The 20,720-nt window shown below is 38.2% G+C and overlaps 1 protein-coding gene across 2 annotated transcripts in view; it reads right to left on the reverse strand.

Annotated features, from left to right (window-relative positions):
• Positions 1-1,639: 1,639 nt before the first annotated feature.
• The window catches only part of MINDY3 (MINDY lysine 48 deubiquitinase 3), a 31,777-nt gene continuing 12,696 nt past the window's right edge, over positions 1,640-20,720 (reverse strand). Inside the window, exons 1-12 of one of the 2 annotated variants that reach the window (XM_033166347.1) lie at positions 19,466-19,511; positions 18,427-19,222; positions 16,588-16,702; positions 15,480-15,553; positions 15,019-15,098; positions 12,398-12,468; positions 10,770-10,850; positions 6,607-6,679; positions 5,528-5,600; positions 4,309-4,396; positions 3,902-3,973; positions 1,640-2,842 (exon numbers count right to left, since the gene is read on the reverse strand). In XM_033166347.1, coding sequence (XP_033022238.1) covers positions 2,693-2,842; positions 3,902-3,973; positions 4,309-4,396; positions 5,528-5,600; positions 6,607-6,679; positions 10,770-10,850; positions 12,398-12,468; positions 15,019-15,098; positions 15,480-15,553; positions 16,588-16,702; positions 18,427-18,512 — 963 coding nt within the window. In that variant the 5' untranslated portion in view covers positions 18,513-19,222; positions 19,466-19,511 and the 3' untranslated portion in view covers positions 1,640-2,692. Of the gene's footprint in view, positions 2,843-3,901; positions 3,974-4,308; positions 4,397-5,527; positions 5,601-6,606; positions 6,680-10,769; positions 10,851-12,397; positions 12,469-15,018; positions 15,099-15,479; positions 15,554-16,587; positions 16,703-18,426; positions 19,223-19,465; positions 19,512-20,720 lie in introns of those variants that run through there. The other variant, XM_033166346.1, reaches the window with a different exon arrangement.

Consider the following 20,720-nt stretch of genomic DNA (forward strand, 5'->3'; position numbering starts at 1 on the left):
AAGGAAACTCTGATCAAGCCAAACACACTTTTCCCACAGAGGGCCTGAGTTTATTTTACAGGGCCCTTGCCCACCCAGAAGAACAAACAAATCCAAACCAAAATCCCAGGGCTCTCTCTCGCCATCTTCCTCTCAAAGTCAACATGAAAAATATGGGGCCATCTTAAAACACAAACAAGATAGCATTTGTCCTCTTCAATACCCCTTTGCTTCATTGGCTAAGGATGCTTCAAATGCCTGATCCCTCTGCAATCAGCCAAGCTTTATCAGGAAAAAGAGAGTTCAACTGCACTTGATTCTCTCTCTCCAGAAACACATTCTCTGCTGGGATTTGACAATGAAACTCTACATATCAGTCCTGGGCCTGCTACTTCATTTTTCCACGGGTGCTACTGAGGAATGCAAATGACACAGTGTTAAAATAGGGGGTTGAGTTTCATTAGATATTTGGCAGCAAATTGCAGACATTGTCAGATATAATACAAAAAAGCACAATTAGGTTAATGGTACTGATAAGTACCCAAGACAAATTTCTGCAAGGAAAATGATGTGCTTTGGATATTATAAAACAGAGCCACAGACTACAGTGCCAGTTACATGATCATGAGACTGGGGTGCGGGTTACAAACCTCTAATAACGAAATGGAACAACTTGGTTTCAACAGCATTTTACTGCTACTAAAGCACATGCTAGACCTTCTTAGACATATGACTCCTGCATAATAGTACATTTGTGTGCATATGTAACCTTCAGTAATATGCCTTTTCTACTGCAGTCCAAGCATTTCTAGCAATCTCCAACTGTTCTTTTTGGAGAAAAGAATAACTGCAAGCCAAGAGCAGCTGAGACTATTAGCATAACACATGCTTCTCATAGTTATTTTGTATTTGCCAGAGTACAGCAACATTGATTTTTTTAATAAAAAAAATCTGCAAGTTACCACCTCACCTTTTCAAACAGTTCTGGCCTTTTGAAAAAAATACTATTTGGAAAGGTGTTTATCAGTAGTATAGTCCCTGGCCAACGAAAGGCTCCTTTTAATAGCACTTATTTCTATAGAATAGCTGCACAGATCAGCAAGAACGTTTTGTATTTGAGAAGATGCACAGTTCTGCCTCTTCTGGTGGACTAAAGCAAGGACTGAGGAAAGGTTAAGAATAGTGAATCAGGTTGCATTATAGTAATGGATGTCTGAATATTTTTGCTAGGGCAAAGTAGCTCATTTATTGAAAGGAAAAACAATAAGACTGTTTACTCCCAAATTCATTAGAATATGCCTGAAGTGTGTGCGCTTTAAAAAAAAAATATTCTGTGCAACATCAATGCCACTTGGGCCAAGGAATTTCTGTGAAGAGCTCCATGCATGTGACGCTGCCTCTACCACTGAAGTGAACAGAGAAGCCTTGAAACACAGGAACTTCGGGTGGAAGTGGGAGGAGATGAGAACATTAATGGGCATGATGTATCATTCTGAAGGCCACACAACACCATTCCTTAACATTCTGAAAAACAGGGTAGCCTTAAGTATGACTTAAGTATAATATACCATTACTCAACAGCCATAGAGTTACTTTATGACATTAAAAAATAACAAATAAAAGTCACCAAATTGGATAGGCAAGGAGGCAAAATCACTAGTTCACTATTTGGGTAGATTTTTATTAAGCCCTGCTAGAGAATAAATAATGGACTATACTACTTGAATAACAGATGTTTTCATGCATGTAACACATACAATAGTGCTGGCTTACGTTTTTTGTTAGGACATGTTGAGAAGAGGTATTTGGCAATAATAACATGAACAGCTTCAAAAATCGCAGCACAAATTCTCTCTGCTGTTAAGGCTTTTTTATATTTCCTTTATACGAAATCAAATATTATTATTCTGTTCTTCTTAAATCTTGCTTTGACTTTCAGTGTGCCAAATATGTAAATTCTGGGAACAATGCAACTGCCAATAAATAGCATTAATCATTTATAATTAGCCATTAAAAAAAATACCCCACATCATTTTTTTGCTGTTTGTGCAAAGCCATGTAGATGAGTTTTAAGATTTCTAGAAGTGAGCAGCAGAAATTTAACTCATCTAAACATATTCAGTGCAAATGCCAATCTAGCCCCAAAGTTGTGATACTGCAGTGTATGCCAAAACCCACCCAACAGCTGCCTTGAATAAGCCCTGAGAACTGGGTAAAAGCTACCATGCTCGTGCACAGCTCTCATCCATCCTTTTTAGTGGGGTACATGTATGGGAATTTCCCGATGGGTTGTGCCCTAAGGCAGAATGATCCAAATAAAACATATGGCAAACAAATGTGTAAACAGTTGAATACTATGATGATGTTTAAGACCAATTTAATCTAATATGCAGATACTGCACTACTAGACCATTTTCCAGGTTATTTTTGGGCTGAACAAGGAGGCTTCTGGGTGAGAACTCACAATAACTGTACTACAATGGCCAAGGAGGAAATAGTTGGTATAAAACAAATCAATCCAATTGTTAAAAAAATTAAATAGTCTAATCAACACTGAAAAGTGTTTATTTACAGTTTCTCGGTGACACCAGTGTATAGCCACGCAGTCAAAAGTATAGTTTGCTTGTTTGTTTTTTTTAAAATAAAGGCAGCTGCCTACCCAACCCTCATTCAAAATGTTGGATATTTGTAAGTACATGGTCTTCTCTTAGCATCAATTTAACGAAGGGGATCGATCTGTGGTCCAGAGTAGTTCTATGTATGGCCATTTAGTCTGCAAACAGCGCTTGACTGGAGTATCATCAGTTTGTAGCATTGGGTCTTCAAAGCCCATAATCACTGCTGTACCTTCGACGTACATGACCTGTGAAAATGTAATTATCTTATTTAATCTACTGTTTCAAAGAAATGCCATGTTATTTTAAAGACCAAAATCCAAGCCACTCTTTTTAAAAGATCACTTCGAGAGCAAAGGTTCAGATTGATTTAAATCTTCTGCACCTTATTAACAAGATTAAATGAAACACTCATAGAACTCTTACGTTTTTGTGCCTTACTACACATGTTCACTATTAACCAGAAACAAGCATGAAGAAAGGATATAAGAGGGACTCTAGAACCAGCTTGGTCTTTAGTTTGTTAGTCTCTTATGGGGTGACGGAACATGGGGCCTTGAGGACAGGCTGTAGGGAAGGAAGACACACCTAAACTCTTAGCCCTTGCTGACTGAGCTTGCTCTGCTGCCGACATGCAGAGGCAGCATGAAGGCAGTGTCCGTGTGGAATTCTCCACCTCCATTAATTTTGGAACGATCAGGTGGGGAGTCTTTTCAGAAAACCCAACACTGTTGTGTACATCTCAGGGATCCACCTAAATCTGCAGATATCTTCCATGGGCCTGTTTTTTCACTCAGTGCGCCTACACAGGGGACACTAAATAGTTTACGATATAAGATGGGATGGGAACCATATCTCTAGGTACCTAAACTGAAATGGGTGAGAAAACCCTACAGCGATGGTCACAAAACAGATTATTTCATAAAATAAAAACTAGTTCCGTAATAATTTATATTTTAAATAAAGCAAAGCGGGAAAACTACTGCCTAGTAGCCTTCCCCCAACCCTTTTCTTGACATTTTGAAGCACAGTTATTAAAAATTTCAAGATAACTCTAAATTCACTTCTTACTTAGTGGAGAGAACTGGTGACAAAACACTGACATTTCCAAATGCCTCCGTAATTAGTTTTCTATTTGTTCCCCCCACCCCTAAGAACATGTGTCACCAGCCAAATGGTAAGTGGTGGTTTTATCACACTGTGGACTGTCCACTTAGAAATAGGCTGAACCCAACTTATTTCCATGGGATATCTGCTATAACATGCAATTGCCTAATTAGGTGTATGAGAAGTCACTGCTGCCATACCTTTTCATTGTAATTAGATTGCTTCAATCCATTGTAGTGGTATACGGTGAATGATTCTTGAACCTTGGACTCCTAAGAGAACACACAAGACAGTTACTCTCAAGTAATAGGTTAATATCATTAAAGGTATTTGTTCCCATTCTCCACTTTGAATGAAACAAGAAACTATAGTTAATGGGTGAGTTCCTGGTTTCTTTGCTGGCTTATGAAGGGAGGACTGCAGCAGCTGCATGAAGAGTTTGCATGCGTGGATATATGGATCATTCCTAGCTTGACTTATTAAGCCAAGATATGATCGTCCAAATGCAGCCATAATGTATATTAACTACAAAATGGTGAATGCATCACTGATCCACATTTGTTTAAAAATGCCCTATTGCAAGAATAGAAAGAAGGGGTTACAATACCTGTTCAGGGAAAAATTCTTGAAGAAAGGGACCTAGTAATATGATTCCTAGTCCTTCTGGATCTAATTTTGTTTTCATGAGATTTACACTAAGATAAGATGAACAACACAAAAATATCAGTGTGGTGCATTCATATTCTAGCATGACTAAGCTCTATGGTTCTACAACACTCTTAAATGCCAAAAACAATCAGGCTGTTGTATTTAGAATCCTAATAGCAATTGCAAAAGAATGGCATCTGGTTGCCAAATAAAAGAGTTATTTTTAAACCAAAGTAATCTTATTTAAAATCAATGTAGCAACAACAATTGACATACTACGCCTTATTAGGTAAAGCTTTCAGAACAAGTACACTGTCTTAATTCCTTGGATTTTGCAGCAGAAGAGAGTGAAGATACGTCTTGAGCATTAACACACACATCGTCTTTCTAACTGTCCTGAGAAGACCCACCCTTGTTTTATCTATTTGACAGGCCACAATGAACAGAATTAAGCATGCAGAGATGGGGGATTTGTAGCCCTCTAGATGTTGCTAGACTACAGCTCCTATCATCACTAACAACTGACCATTATGGCTGAGGCCAATGAGAGTCCAACAGCACAGAGCGCTGCAGGTTCATCCCTGCACTAAAATAGACTGAGGAAAGAATGCTGCATTTACATAGTACATTTTACATTTGTCTTTGTTCTAAAGTGATATTCTTTTTTTTTTCATTGGATAGGCAAGTGGCATCCTCTTTAACATTCAAAACTGTATGTAAATTTTGCTGCAACAAATGGTCTGTTTTTACAGGCAATACTAGATTAGTGTAATTTAACCATTTATGAGCTGTGTATTGAATCTGAGTATTAAAAATACTCTCTCTACATTACCACAAGCAAGCATACCACAAGTATGGAGGTCTAAATTAAACTCACTTTATAATGCACATTTCATTTAGACAAAAAATCTGCCACAAATCACATTTTATACTTTGATACAATGTTACATTTATGCTGACAAGGAAATAATCTAGCATTTCTCCATTCATGTGAATGAAAATCTCTCTCTCTCTAAAACTAGTCTTGAATTTGTATGTAAGCACCTTGCTCCTTACACTTACAGCTGATACATATTGAATTACCGTAGTTGTGTACGCTGTAGCAAAAAAACCACAACCATTTAGGTGGCAAAGGTTTTCTAAACAGTGTTCTAAAACAGCTGCCAATTTGTGCTTACTATTCAGGATCTGATACAAGGTCCAAAGCCTTCATTACATCTTCTAGAAGACTGTCTGGTATAAAACCATTATCTGAAAAAATAAGGAAATGTCATTAGCATGAACTAGCAGGTGTCCAAGAATTAAAAATATTTATATGGGCTGATTAACACTGCCTCTTCTGAAATGGAAAGTAATGTGCATTTCTCTAAATGTAGATATGAAAAAGCAGACTTTGAAAATGCAATTTCTTGGAAGTAACTACTTCTCTAATGATTTTCAGGGCATTGTAACTTGCAGTCTGACTATGTGATACCATAATTGCAACACAAACTTGCATGAAAATCCTTGCCCCAGTGTCTTGAAATAAAGCATGTTGCAATTTTAACCAAACATAGCAATGCATTTACTTTTAGAATGAGAGAACAGCATTCCTCCAAGAGAGCATATCAAACAATGCAGTTTCATTTAATGAGCCAAGCTATAACAGTGCCAAACACCATAAGAAACAAGAAAGCGTGAATATAACTATCTAAGGTAAAGGAACCCTGACGGTTAAGTCCAGTCGTGAATGACTCTGGGGTTGTGGCGCTCATCTCGCTTTACTGGCCGAGGGAGCTGGCATTTGTCCGCAGACAGCTTCCGGATCATGTGGCCAGCATGACTAAGCCGCTTCTGGCGAACCAGAGCAGTGCACGGAAACGCCGTTTACCTTCCTGCCGGAGTGGTACCTATTTATCTACCTGCACTTTGATGTGCTTTCAAACTGCTAGGTTGGCAGGTATCTATTTGATACTAAATTCGTGCAATTTATATTCTCCGTGGAGTAAAAGGGATAACTGATAGTATCTGAATGCTTTTAAGGCATTATTTTTACCGTCATTTGAAAACATATTGCGAACTTGTCAGAGAGACCTTTTTTTCTACCATCATGTCACAATGCATACTCTTCTGCTGGTCCCCAAGAGCAAGAATGTCTCTATTTTATGCCTACTTTAAATAATCTGATTGTCCTTATTTGGCACCTTAACATTTAAGAGTGAACTCATTTGCATTTGGTTACAAGTAAGCATACATAGGCTCATACTACATATCTTACCTTCAGGGTCATACGTTTGAAAGACTCGTCTGGCTTGTTCTGAGGGAGCTTCAGGAGCAACAAGAGCTAAATCCTTAAGAGAGAATTCACCAAGATTAAATACATCACTGGAAAAATGATGAAAAGCAATAAACACAAACAATGAAAATGCAGAATGTCATCTTCATAAATGAAACACCTAGGAAAATGAGGCATAGGTTTCTTTGTTTGTTTTATTACTAGAAACTGGTAATTAATAATCAACCCTAGTGAACAGTAGGACAAAGCCAGAGTAGTAGTAAAAGATGTTCCAGTAAGTGAAAGGCCAAAATGGTTCATTTCAGACATAACAGCAAACAATAGTTAAGAAAGCTCCATTACAGTTTTAAATCATGTCCAAATTGACAAACCATTGTTTACAATATAGTGACAAAAAAAAATCACAAATCATAATTTTGAAATAACTTTGCAGAAACATGGTTTGGCACAGTATCAATTGACCAACCATAATTGTGGCTGTTTCTCTACCATCAGAGCCGAATGCATGTACAGACTAGTGTGCTGAGCAGATAAGCAGTTCTAAAGCATGGCTTGCCATCTAGATTGTTATTAGTGTAAACCATGGTGTGACACTGAACTACTGTATGCTTTCAGCACCAGAAACAGTGCATAAAGGGACTTCCAGGATTATACAAAGCAATAAAGAAAGCAATGATTACATATCTCACAAAGCAGTGTACACACACACACACAGTGCTGCTATTTCAATTTTAGTTCTAGGGGCACTCAAATTAGAGAGCTTTAGTTTTTCCCCCAATCAAACAGTTCTTGTGAGTTGAATGGTTAGCCGCTCCTTTTCTCCCAATTCCTTCCCCTTCCCCCTACTTTTCTCTATTTCCACTGCCAAATTTCAGTGGTTATTATAAGCATTACGATGGGCAAGGGGGGGGAAGTATAATTATTTCTTCTCAATCCTAAACTGATAATTGAGATAGAGAAAGAAGCAGCAAATGTCTAGGGATGGTAGCTACTCCAAGAAAACACCAGGGCAGGTCTAGGTAGGGAAGAAGTAGACCTGGCAGTGATCCTTACTCTGTCAAAAGCAACAGCCTCAGTGATTTATGGGGCAAGCGGGGAGCTCAACAAAAAGGCTCTACCACACTTCCTTGTCTTATTATAGAGGCTCTTGCTGCAGATACAAGTGGAGCAGGCTGCTTCTGCAATTCTATCTTATGCTATGCTTAGTCTGTACCAAACCTGCTCCACACCCCAATCAAAAAGTACAGCTTTAATTTTTGCAACATTTGTATTTTGTAAAAAGCAATGAATGCATTCACTTTGGGCAGCAACACTTATTAAAAAAACAAAATATCCCAAAAATGAACTTCATCTGCCAAGCATTTACAACTTCTGCCAAACACAAGCACCCAGGCCTTGCAAACTGTTGTCTAAAAACATCCCAACCCCCAAATCTTCCATAGAAGGAAATCCTATCAGTAGTTTACCAAGCATTGTTCAAGTACGCCATGTCCTAAAGGCAAAGAGGTTCATGTTTTACCCTTTGAACTTTGTAATATTCCTGCCCAAAACCATTTTGCTGTATTTTGAAATGCTATTCTGATAACACAAGTTTATTTTAGAATCTCATGTTTACCCTTGGAGGCAAACACACACACCGTTAGTACTTCGTAAAAAAATCTCAGCCGCATTTGTTCTCAAAAATCAAAAACAGCACATACAATCTCTGTAATAACTGCAGAGCTGATAAACACCATTAAAAAAAACACATCACTGATTTCTTTTTTTAACTTTCTAAATACCATTGCTCTAAAAACAGTACATAGCTGTGGACAGATGCTGTCATTAAACTAGCTAAAAGACAAGTCATATTAAGCTTAAATACCCTTAGAAGGAACAATATGGGCATAGACTAGCACAGAGGTTTTAAACCTTTTGGGGTCCACGTCTCCCTTGACTAACTACATTCTTTCTGTGGCAGCCTCTCACACTTTTTCAAACACCCTCCCTTGTGGAGTATTCCCTCAGCCTCCTCTCCTCAGTATTAGTGGTTTGCTAGATTGTCCTTGATTCAGCAAAGGTGAGACGTGTGTGGGTCATCATTCTTAATTGGGACTTATGCATGAAAAAGGATGCTGTAAAGATTCTGGGCAATATCCAAGTTGCTCAGTCCCATAGTATTACTTAAGTCCATTGATTTCATTGGATTGGATTCTGTTTACACCAAGTTTCAGAACAAAATCAAGATATTTTTATTTGAAAGTATTTTGCTTCCAAAATTCATGACTTCCTCCTCCCAAACTAGCACGGATCTAATCTAGGGTGCAATAATCCAGTGCTAAAAAAAAAAGATTCAGCAACTCTGGATGTATTGCTGTGTCTTGACAGTAAGATTTAAAGAGTCTTTAGAATGGTCTTACACATCCTTCTTGTCTGGAACTGCTGTCTTAAGGAAAAATCAAAAGCATTCATATGTGTCTATACAAAGATCTTCATCTCCACACAAAGGAGACAATTAAGAGAATGCAAAACAAGCTTATCCCAGCTTCAAAGGGGAGTATGAAATGGATTTGCAAGGGTATTAATTGCACTTGTAAAGAATGAAACTGAATGCTGTATCCAAGGTTATATGCAGTGTAGGTGGGCAGGCAGCAGCTGTCACATGCATTACTGTTTGCGCAAATGATCAAATAACTAACAGAAGACAAACTGATTTTAGTAAAGCTTTGCCATCCATGTAATTGTATCAGTGCCGACATTACTATTAGACGTATGTTAAGGTATTTAAACCTCAGCTGGAAAGCACGCAGCAGGCAACACAAATCCAAATTAAAGTCCAAAGACTAATGCTTCATTCACACTCAGGAGTACGGTGGGATCTGAGCAGCTTTGTCAAGCATTTGCTACCAGTTGCTGCATCTTGTGCTGCATTGGATGCTATACTGGACACCAACCAAGTCAATTTTTGAGATGGGTGACAGAGCTACAGTGTGCACATGAAAAGAACACATAGTTCTTTAGATCCTAACCATATATACAGTAATGAATCTACAGAGACCAGAGAAGGACACAACCACCTCCATTTTCAAGTGGTAGAGTCACAAAGAAAGAGAGTGTATCACAAGCCTTTTCTCTTTCTATAGATTGACCCTTATTTAAATAAGCTAAAAAATACAGGTTAGTCATAGATATGAAGTAGTATTCAGTAATTAGTTAATAATATACAATGCATTACAATTTAATTCAAGAACTATGGGATATATGCCTAAACACCAAAAACAAAACCCATTACTTTTGTTTTGTTGCTTTTTTAAAAAAAATATGTTGCTCTTCAGTTAAAATGCTTCCAGGAACTGAATTATATTAAAATAGAATGTGCCAATTTGTTTTTTCTTTCTTTCTTTCTTTCTTTCTTTCTTTCTTTCTTTCTTTCTTTCTTTCTTGGAGTGCCTTAAGTCTCTTCTATTAAATTGCATTTCTTACAAAAGAGAAATGGAATCTGCATAACTGATTTCAGCAGCACAGACTTTACATATGGTAGTCCAAAAGGTCACTGTTGGTGTTCCCTAGCTTCCACCTCCCCAAATACCCCTGTTCTTGGATGCTTTCCTACATAGTCATTTTTGAAAAATCCACACAGATCCTGCAGTTTCACACTTATCCAGAGGTTAGCTGTAACACAGGATTCATGCTGAATAACTCATCTAAGTCCAGAAAGCAGGAGGAAAATGTCATCCTTTCCATTCACCAAAGATCAGTGCACACCCCATCCCTTGTTTTGATGAAGTTTCAGGATCAGTCAGAGAAAAATGTATTACTTCCACACTTGGTAAAACATAGATTGCAATGCTCAATACATAGCTTTGCACAAATAGCCATGTATGGTAACAGTTTTAGCCAAGCAGAAGGGTCTTTGGGACTTGATTTCTAACTAATCAGAAAAACTCAAGAAGATCCTGAAGATGAGTTGTTGTTTTCAACCATACTGACTTAATACATTCTCAGAAATCCAGTATGTCTGCATGTAACATGTATGCCAATAAATTATTTTAAACCTTCAGTGCTGTGTAAGAAGAGTATACTGTAGAAAATATTTGAACTGTAGACTTAAAATAAGATGTTTTTGACCTAGGGTGATGAAATGAAACAAAAGAAAGGAATCCTACCTTGGCAAAAAAGACTGTGAGATGAGTTTCACTGCCAAGTATCCAAATAGGGAACTTTGGGGACTTCAAATAGGAGCCAACCTAAAATGAAAAGAAAAAAAATATGTAGCAAGTTCATAACCTAACACCATACAACATTTTGTCCTCAAATATTGCAGTGTACACTGAGCTAATAGTACTCTGCAACAGAATAGTTCTGCACCCCGAGAAAATAAAAATCAGACATGGTTTGGCTAATTAAACCATCTATGGCCTTTTAAACTGTGGGGGGTATTGTTATTGTTTGTTACTGTTGAATGTCTTTTTGTATTGTAAACTGCCCTGTGATCCCTCAATGAGGGGTGGTATAGGGATTTAATAAATAAAAATAATGCTGCTTATTTTGTATTCCAAAATCCAGGTCAGATTTCCCCATATGTATGAAGGAGCTTGGTATGAAAGGACTAAAGGAGGAGACAGGTACAAAAATTGGTGAAAGCTAGCTACATACAGTATTCATCACTGTGACCCCTGATTCCTAGATACTGTGTTTGGATCCTGCTTTACCAGACAAAATGCATGTTGCAAGGTTCACTCTACCATTCTAATAACCATCATCATGATCACCATAATCTTTATTAATAACAACCAACATGAAACTGAACACTTTTTAAAAAATAAGTAAAACCAGAATTGGCCACTGTGAGAACAGGATGCTGGATTAGGTTGGCCACTGACTGGATTCAGCAGACTACTCTTATGTTCTTAATTATCAGGATGAATTCTGTATCATAATGAATGCTGTACTTGCATGGTAACCACAAATACATGTGCAAAAAATAAATGTAAGGTTCCCAAGATTTATTGGTTTTTTTATGCACGAAATAAGAATGTTAAGAGCTGAACAAGTCTAATTTGTGCATGAGTGATCTGCAGAGGGACAAATCAGTGGATGCTTCAGTAAAATATCAAATATATTGGGTGCAATTTCTACACCTTCAGGATTCCTATAGCTCTTTTTCCCATCTTCCCCCGCTTACAAGGACCCATTAAGAGTGAATGGTATGTTCAAAGCAAATTATTAATGGTTTGAAACTAAATTTATACTGAGGCAAGAGGGAAAGCTAGTGCACATGGATTTCTTAACTACATAAATAACTTTTCATAGGCAAGGGGAGGTGAGAAAACAGGCATTCATTGATCCTATGAGAATTCTATCTTAGGTGGACTAGATTGTGCCTTTTAGATTCTTGTGACAGGAGAAGGAAGCAAAAGATAGACATAACTTGTAACTCTGAATAAGCTAAGTTTCTTCATTGCTTACTCATCAGCAAGACATATGACTTTGCTGTTGCTAAAAAAAAGGCGATTCTAAAAAAGTTTTTTAACTTGAGATTTGAAAAATTTAGATGACATATGCTTCATCTGTGATTTCTCTTCAACAGTTAAAGGCTGAAGTTGAAATACCAAGTTTTCAAAGGATTTTCTTTCTGGGGTTAACACCAGCCATGCTTTTACATAAGGAGTGATATCCAATTAAGTCATACCGAGAGCAGACCTACAGAAATAAACTGACTTCAGTTATTTCAATGGGTCTACTCTTAAGTAAATAACACAGCATATCACCCAAGGACTCTGAACTATCTTACCTTACAGTATCTTAAAGATTCCATAAGTGTCAAAAAACCAACAGTTGCTTGTTTATGTATTCCAAGTAGTTCTGAAGAAAAATAAAACTCTGTATTAGATTGCAAAATTTGAGTCATGCTACAGTTTCCTTCTTAAAACACGCCACGACACTTTGGCCTACAATCAATCATGTAACAGAGCACATAAAAACTAGGCAGAGAAATAAGGGTGCAATCCTATTCCTAAAATCCTCTGACTGAATGGACCCTGGAAGTGACAAAACTACTGCCTGATTCATAGAGAGCAAATCATGCTGATGGAATGAGATATCCACCCCCAGAATGATGGTGGAAGGCTAGAGACAGAAGCCAAAGCATGGTGGTGGAGGGGGGCATTCTTGGCCCAAGCCCTATTACAAATTTTCAAGAGTAACTTATCATGGAAATCAAGTCATAACAACAGAACAAAAAACTGATAAACACATACAATATAATAATTATTTCTCTCTTTTGTTTACAAGAAGCTTTTTGTTTTAAACAAAGCAAATGATGCCAAATATATGATGAACTCTTAAAAGCAAACAATGCAAAGAACTAGAATCTCCTTCCAAATGGGCTTTTTCTTTCCATTGCCAACTTGTCCTCTGCGCAGAAAATTTTGAAGAAAATTGGCTTGTAAAAAGGCCACTCTAAGAAAAGCTGAAAACACAGTTGGTGTACTACAAATTTATATGAACTCAAGACCATGCTGTTAACATATCAGCAAAATCTGCCCCAAACCTGCCTGCTTAACTTGAGGCAAACTCCTCCTCTCCCCCAGCCCCTTTTTGCATTCTGTAAGGGAGAGTTATACAACATCTCAAGAAAGGTGCACACATGTTGCCTGGACCAGTGGTTCCCCAAACCTCCCCTCTCCCACTATGAACCACTTGAAAATCAGTACTTTTAATTATTATTATTTCTTTAATTAGTTAATCAAAATTGAGTGGGCTACTTTTTATGAAATAACAAATAAAATATAAGCACCAAACCAAGTTATTCTAGCTCTTAATCTGTAAAAGGAATTAATAAGGGATACCTCAGAGAAATTCATGTGTGGTTAAGAAATAAGAATATTATTTGAAAATGGCTATAGCTCTGGGGAAATTACTCATTATCTCAAAAGGGGGGGGGGATAAGAACGATAGAAAAGAGGAGGAAGTACCAACATTTAGTGGGCAGAAGAAATGGAGATGTTTTTGAGTAAAGAACTGAAGGGTGCTGAGGAATGAATGTGAACTCTAAAGTTATTTTCTTAGAAAATAAAAAGGAGGGTAAACATGCATTTGGAATGCTCACAGGGATATAATTTCAGAGAAAGGCCAAACAGGAGCAGAAAAACAAGTTGGCAAGGAAAGGGTTAAGAATCACCCAAGAGTACTTTTTGTTTGTTTCTTTGTTTGAAAGAGTGGCCTTTGGGGCTTCATTGCATACATTTGTGAGTAACATACAATTTGATTTTTAGCCACTTTTGCCCAAGGAATATATTAGTACCCAATCAGGTACTGCAGACCCCGTTTTTCAAAAGCCAAGCCATGGACCTCTTACTTTTTTTTAAAAAAAATGATATCTCTATGGTAGTTTTTGTTATGTGAATGATCCATGAAACTCTGGGTGAGTTGCACAGACCTCCTGGGGGTCTGCAGACCACCAACTGGGAACCACTGCATTACTGTATTGTATCTAGGCTATATGTGAACATTACAGAAAAAAATCAGGATTATCAGCAACTCTATACCAATTTTCTTCATTGTTAATCTTGAAATTCTGGAAAGACGAAACAAACTACAGCGCTACATTTTCAAGTTTCCTCATCCTTTTTCAGTGATTCATAGTCAAATGGCTATATATGGCAATATATACTAAGACAAACACTCTGTGGGCAAACTGATCATTTTGGGTGGGGTGGGGAGAGTGACATGGGGATTAAATTAGTGAACATTTTGCATGTATTTATTTTTCATTCTACTAAGAGCATAGTTCTAGATTCAAGGAAGAATTCTATCAAGTTTCTTATAAGCACATTGTCAAAGAGCTTGATTACATGAAACCACTATCAGCCTTCCTATTTCAAGATATAAATGCTTATTAAAGGGAAGACACAGGCACTGCACAGCTATCCCACAGTAACTACCTTGTGCAATGTCTTTCATAGCAACTAGATGACTTTGGAGAGGTTTACCCACATTCTAAACTCTTCACTTATTTTTCTTCCTTAGGACCCACTGCCATCTTGTGGTAAACTAAAGAGTACAAGTTTCCTTGTACTGTATACAGTACTGGTAATTAGTTATCATGGGCTGATGTGAACTCCTGACTCCCTAGACTCCTTGAAGAAATTTATTAAAAACCCAACACTCAGATCTCACAGAACTTAGTGGGCAGGCAGTTTACCAAAAACGAATGACTAGAATTTTGCAGTCAAGTAGCATTTTAAAGTGGAGTAATATGTCAATATTCATAAATAGACACAAAGAAACACAAACATTTGTATAAAGCCATAGCTTTAGTTTGTAAGAACTATATACAATTCAAATTCAGAACATTTAGTATACAACTCCTGATGCCGCATCACAGCAAAGTCGTATCAAGTAGAAACTTACTCATTCCTGAGCATTCCCTGTCTCCATCCCAGACGTTAGATACTGCATGCCCCGTCAACAGGAGGTTAATTAAGCTTTGGCTTAATATGAAGAAAACAAGCTTTTAGATTTGCAATTTGCGTACACATTTTTCTAAACAAATTAATTTTGATGGCACTACAACTATTTTATTGAAAAGCACATAGGGAGATAAAGCAAGCTACAACATGCACTTAACTTTTTTCAGAAGGTCAAGGTTCAATTTCAGTTCATCTGGTATAAAATCATGCCTTCACCAACACAATAGGTGCTAACAATACAAGATGCTTCCAGATGAAATCATAAAAAAACCACTGTCCCACATATTCGCCATCAATTCCTTTGTAATTAATAATGGCAGAAACTGTGTTTCTAAAGTATTATTTGTTCAGAAAACAGGCAGTACTTTCCTTAAGGAAAGTATAGGACTAACCAGAGCTTACCTTCCGTGGCCATACACTGGATCTATTAATGGCTCAGTTGAATCTTCAATTTCATTTTTTATGTTTTCAATGCCCTAGAAAACAGGAACGCTTTCTGGTATATTTACTGGCATAGTGGCCACATCTTCCTGCTAAGAAATATTTTTTTCTTTTAACAAATAACCAACCCTTAACATTTTGTCAACAATGGAAAAACTGATACATATGGTTAGTTTGCCCTCTATTTTGACTAACTTGTTCCGACAAGATAACTGAATTGCCATTCAGGCTGTCACTGAACAAGCAAAGGATTAAACTGGGCATGGGGCAGAGGGGCGCATGCAAGTCTTGTGAGACACTGCTGTCATAGACACTGTGAGGTTGGGGGTGGGGAGAGAGGGGTAGGGGCAGTGATTCTTCATTCTTTTTGCTTAGTGTATGTGCAAAGTTTTTTGTGTCAGTGTTGCGACGATAGGTTCTTTATTTTTCTGTTTGTTTTTGTTCACCTGTTCTTGATTTAAAAGCAAGCTCCTACAACTCAAAAACCTGATAAGCCAGGGTTCCTACTTGCAGGGAGGTTTCACAGTACATTCATTCAATCAAACAAGCTTAAAACTGCCCTTCATACCTATGCACTGATCAAAACAAAGATCTAAAAAGCAGCTGGGTTGAGGGCTTGAGGCAGCCCCCCCACCCCATCCATGATTAACAAGTGCCTATACAAAGCTCAGGGTTCTCCCACAGTGTAAAATTAACAGTTTACAGCATTAAAACATCTAATTGTAGATTATGAAACCAAAATGGGAAGATCAGGCCAAACAACAGGAAATTAATCAATCTGCCTGCTTCATGCAAGCACACACATTGTATTGAAGGTGATGGGATGGAGGAAACAAGCACCTTTAATCCCCTTCCTTCCTTATATCCAGTATGAGAGGTGGGAAGAAGAAAGATCTTATTAAAGACCCAAAACCACAGATTTAAAAAAGCATGCCTGTTTTGAAAGCTTCTCTACTACAAATTAAGGAGAAAATTTTACAGATTCTAAAATGAAATGTTACCGAGTTTATGCTTCAGACACTTTTTTGTTAGTTTAAGAATGCAAACATTTTTAAAAATAGAAACAAACCTTTGTCAGTATCACAGAATACAGAAAAAGCAACACTCCAAATTTGTTTGTCCAGACTGAATACTGATTCCAAACTGCTTCTTTGAAATCAGGAAAGCTTGTGAATGACTGCTTGCTGAAGATTAAAAAGAAAAGTCCATTAGACATGGTACTGGGCTTTGACAGAGTTCAATTTTGTATTTGTTAGCTGACTAGCAACAAAATGCAAGATAACGTGAGGTGCATCTGAATGCTTAAGGCATGCAATAATAGTATCTGTGACCAATACATTTGCAACACAATTAGCAGCAACTGTCTTAATGGAGAAAAAATAATGGTTATAGCATGTACACAGTACAAGTACCGTATATACCCGAGTATAAGCCGACCCAAATATAAACCGAGGCACCTAATTTTCCTACAAAAACCTGGGAAAGTTTATTGACTTGAGTATAAGCCGGTTCACCTTTGCCGCTGTGGAGGAGGAGGAGGAACGAGCAGCCCAAAAGCAGCCCTTTGGGCTGCTCCTTCCTCTTCCTCCTTTGCCGCTGTGGAGCTCACCCTGTCGCAGGGTTTCGAACTGCCATTCTTCTGATTGGCAAGCCCTAGGGCTCTGTGGTTTAACCCACAGCGCAATGTTCCCTTGTGTTATACAGAGAAGGCTGGGATCCTGTCCTGTTTAAGCAGGAGCCAGGGAAAGTGAGCACCTGTGGGGTTTTAATACTTCCTTAACTGATAGGCTGCCTGGGGAGAGTAAAGAACCGCCGTTCTTGTACGCTTCTTAAGGAATGGTTGACTCGGGAGAGCGGGCAGTGGCACGAGCGGAGAGAAAGGGCTTCTTTCTCGCCGCCCCCACCGCGCATCTCACTCGAGTATAAGCCGAGGGTAGCTTTTTCAGCACAAAAAATGTGCTGAAAAACTAGGCTTATACTCAAGTATATATGGTAGTATCAATATGGCAGCACGCATCACAATTTTAGAAGCCTGGTTTTGTTTTTTCGCCTGAAAAGTTCTCATATGACAGTGAAAATTGGCAGATGTTAGATTTAGGTCATCACAACTTTAATGACTACTTAAAATTTTGTTCTTGTTGGTAAAGACACAATGGGCAGATAGTAGCATTTGCCCTTATAAACAAATATTCTCAAATAGCAAAAGCCTAATTAAGTTAATAGCCCCATATTGAACACAGTTCAGAAAGCTGCAAGTACAGAAGACTGCATGCCTAATGCTGTGCTTACACAATGTTCCCTTCCATCACAAACCCCACACGTTCAATTGGTAGTGTAAGTTCAGGGGCCCTTTCTTCACTCCTCCCAAGAGTTGAATTGTGCCGAGAGAATTCACTTAGATACCTCTCACAGCACAGGCCCACTGACGTGTCCTCAAAGTGTGAATCACTGATTGGTGGGGATATGGGTCTGTCCATCTTTCATTCCCAACTTAGGTTTTGAGCATCTGGGAAGTGTAACCTGAGTTCACGTTAAGATAGATACTGCTGAATTGTGGTGATTAAGAAACTGGATTGCTTAAAACCATGCAGTTTTTTTCTAAATACATGTGGCTCACAGGACAATTTTGTATTCAGGCCACTTGAAATGTTCAACCATGACTCTTCTAAGCTAATGCTGAAATTTTAAAATAAATGCCTGAATTAAAGCAGCAACAAAATCAAGTTAAAATTACAGATTTGGATAATCACAGTTGTTTTGATCTTAAAGCAATAGCTTTCTTGAGCCTAATTATCTTTTAAACCTTGATGTTCAACTGCATTAAGTATGAGGCTTACAACTGAAATAAGTTTTGTTTATTGGGGAACTACAAGATAGTGTATTTTAAGTGTTCCAACATGTTACTTACTGAATTAATGAATGAAATCGCTCAAAGCCAAGCTCTTCGACAGCCAAGGCAGCTATACACAAGAGACACTTTTCAGCACTACACATGGCAAAAAGTGACACAAGAAACACACAGCAAGCTAGAATACTTCCAAGTCTTTCATAATTTAACCCCAACCCCCACCCTCTTTTGGACCAATTTCCACTTGTATAGTTTCATGGTGTAAGCCAATTTAATGTAACCCAGTTAGGTCTCTACAATACAGGTAAAAACAATTTAGCAATATTGATTCTAGACTAGCAAACCATTAGTTCAATAGCCTTGAAAACTTTCAAGTTTTGCATAAATTATGACAACCACGGCAGGGAGGTCACCAAGTGCAAGCATAATGAACACACAATTCTGCTATTTGAGTAAATTTTCCACAAGAACAAGCGAGTAGTTATACAGATAACTTCAGAGCAGAACCGGTGTTAAGACAGCTGTATTTTCATTCCATTTCTCTCAACACATTTTGCTTCAGAACAACTAATTAGAAAAATAGATTTTAAGCAATGCTATTTTAAAAGATAACTATCCTCTATTATTCTACTCAAGTATGTGTTAAGTAACCCAATAGTAGGAAAAAATACAGCATTTAGTGCCTTCCTAGGTTCAGACTTTATACCACCTTTCCCTCATCCTCTGTAATTAAATTAGAAGTGGGGTTTTCCTTTACCCAACTGATGCCTTCCCAGTTAACTAATGTGTTACAAAGTATTAGTGAAATGGGCTCAGCATAACATCACACCTGCATGGGAACCACATATATGTTGCTCTGAAGAAAAGTTTGGATTTGATATCCCGCTTTATCACTACCCGAAGGAGTCTCAAAGCGGCTAACATTTTCCTTTCCCTTCCTCCCCCACAACAAACACTCTGTGAGGTGAGTGGGGCTGAGAGACTTCAAAGAAGCGTGACTAGCCCAAGGTCACCCAGCAGCAGCTGCATGTGGAGGAGCGGAGATGCAAACCTGGTTCCCCAGATTATGAGTCTACCACTCTTAACAACTACACCACACTGAGTGATGTGAGACAGAATATAATATACAGTGGAACCTCAGGTTGCAGATGTAATCTGTGACGGAGGCACGTCTGCAACCCGCAGCGTTCACATCCTGAAGCGCCACGTCTGTGCAGGCGCCGGTGCAATTTGGTGCTTCTGCGCATGCGTAAATAGCGATTTAGCACTTCTGTGCATGCGCAAGTGGCGAAACCCAGAAGTAACCCGTTCCAGTACTTCCAGGTTTCCCGCGGTCCGCAACCCGAAAACACGTAACCTGAAGCGGCCGTAACATGAGGTATGACTGTAATATAAAACTCAACATCTAGGAAAACTAGTGCAGAAACTAATGTTATCTGTATCACTGTTAACATTGGGTCCTAATGAAAAGGTGATAGCGGCAGCTTCTGCAATTCTTATTACACAACAAGAATGACAACCCCTCAAAATCAGAGTGGCAGGATTCATCTATGGAAGAAACCTTTGAACTGTACTAATTAACGAGAGTGTCACTTTGGGAAGTGAAGAACACTGAAACTGTTACATACAGCTTTAGTAACAGATGCCTATTCTGGGACATTGACCAGGTACGAACAGCCGGCCTTACTGCAGTGGTTCCCAAACTTTCCCTTCCTCGTGGAACCCTTGAATGTCGCAGAGAATCTTGGCAGACCATTTAATTATTTTCTGCCTGCTGTAGCAATTTATAATGTGCTGTGCTTAATGCTCTATGGTTTTAATTGTACTTTTACAAACATGCTGTGGACCACCTGAATGAAGCTCAGGGACCACCAGTGGTCTGCAGATCACTGTTTGGGAACCCCTGCCTCAGTGAAAAGTGTTCTAAAATTAATTACTTCACCAATTAATTATTGCACAAATCACATCCAATAAAACCAATTAAATTATGAACACCACAACCTGAGGGACCTATGATATAAAGGTATTTCTGAACCTGTGAATTAGCACTATTACAGTCAATGAATGGCAAACAAATCATAGTTGTGCACAACATAAAGCAGATGAAACAAGTAGACTATGCATTGGCAATCTGTGGACCAGTTACTGTTGTCGATTTCACTGACCCTGCTGAACTGAATGGAATGGTAAGAACAGTATGTCAAGAGATGGACTATGATTAGAGGAACACAAGTACTGTTGAGAGAAAAAGTCCTGTATAAAACAGGAAGGTTTGGATTAAGTTGCCTGATTCACTATTTAAGGAAGTATAAAATGGGAAAGCTTTAATATAGTATCTGTACAAAAAACGCGAT

This window comes from Lacerta agilis, chromosome 12 (genome assembly GCF_009819535.1).
Source record: "Lacerta agilis isolate rLacAgi1 chromosome 12, rLacAgi1.pri, whole genome shotgun sequence".
Taxonomy (NCBI): Eukaryota; Metazoa; Chordata; class Lepidosauria; order Squamata; family Lacertidae; genus Lacerta; species Lacerta agilis.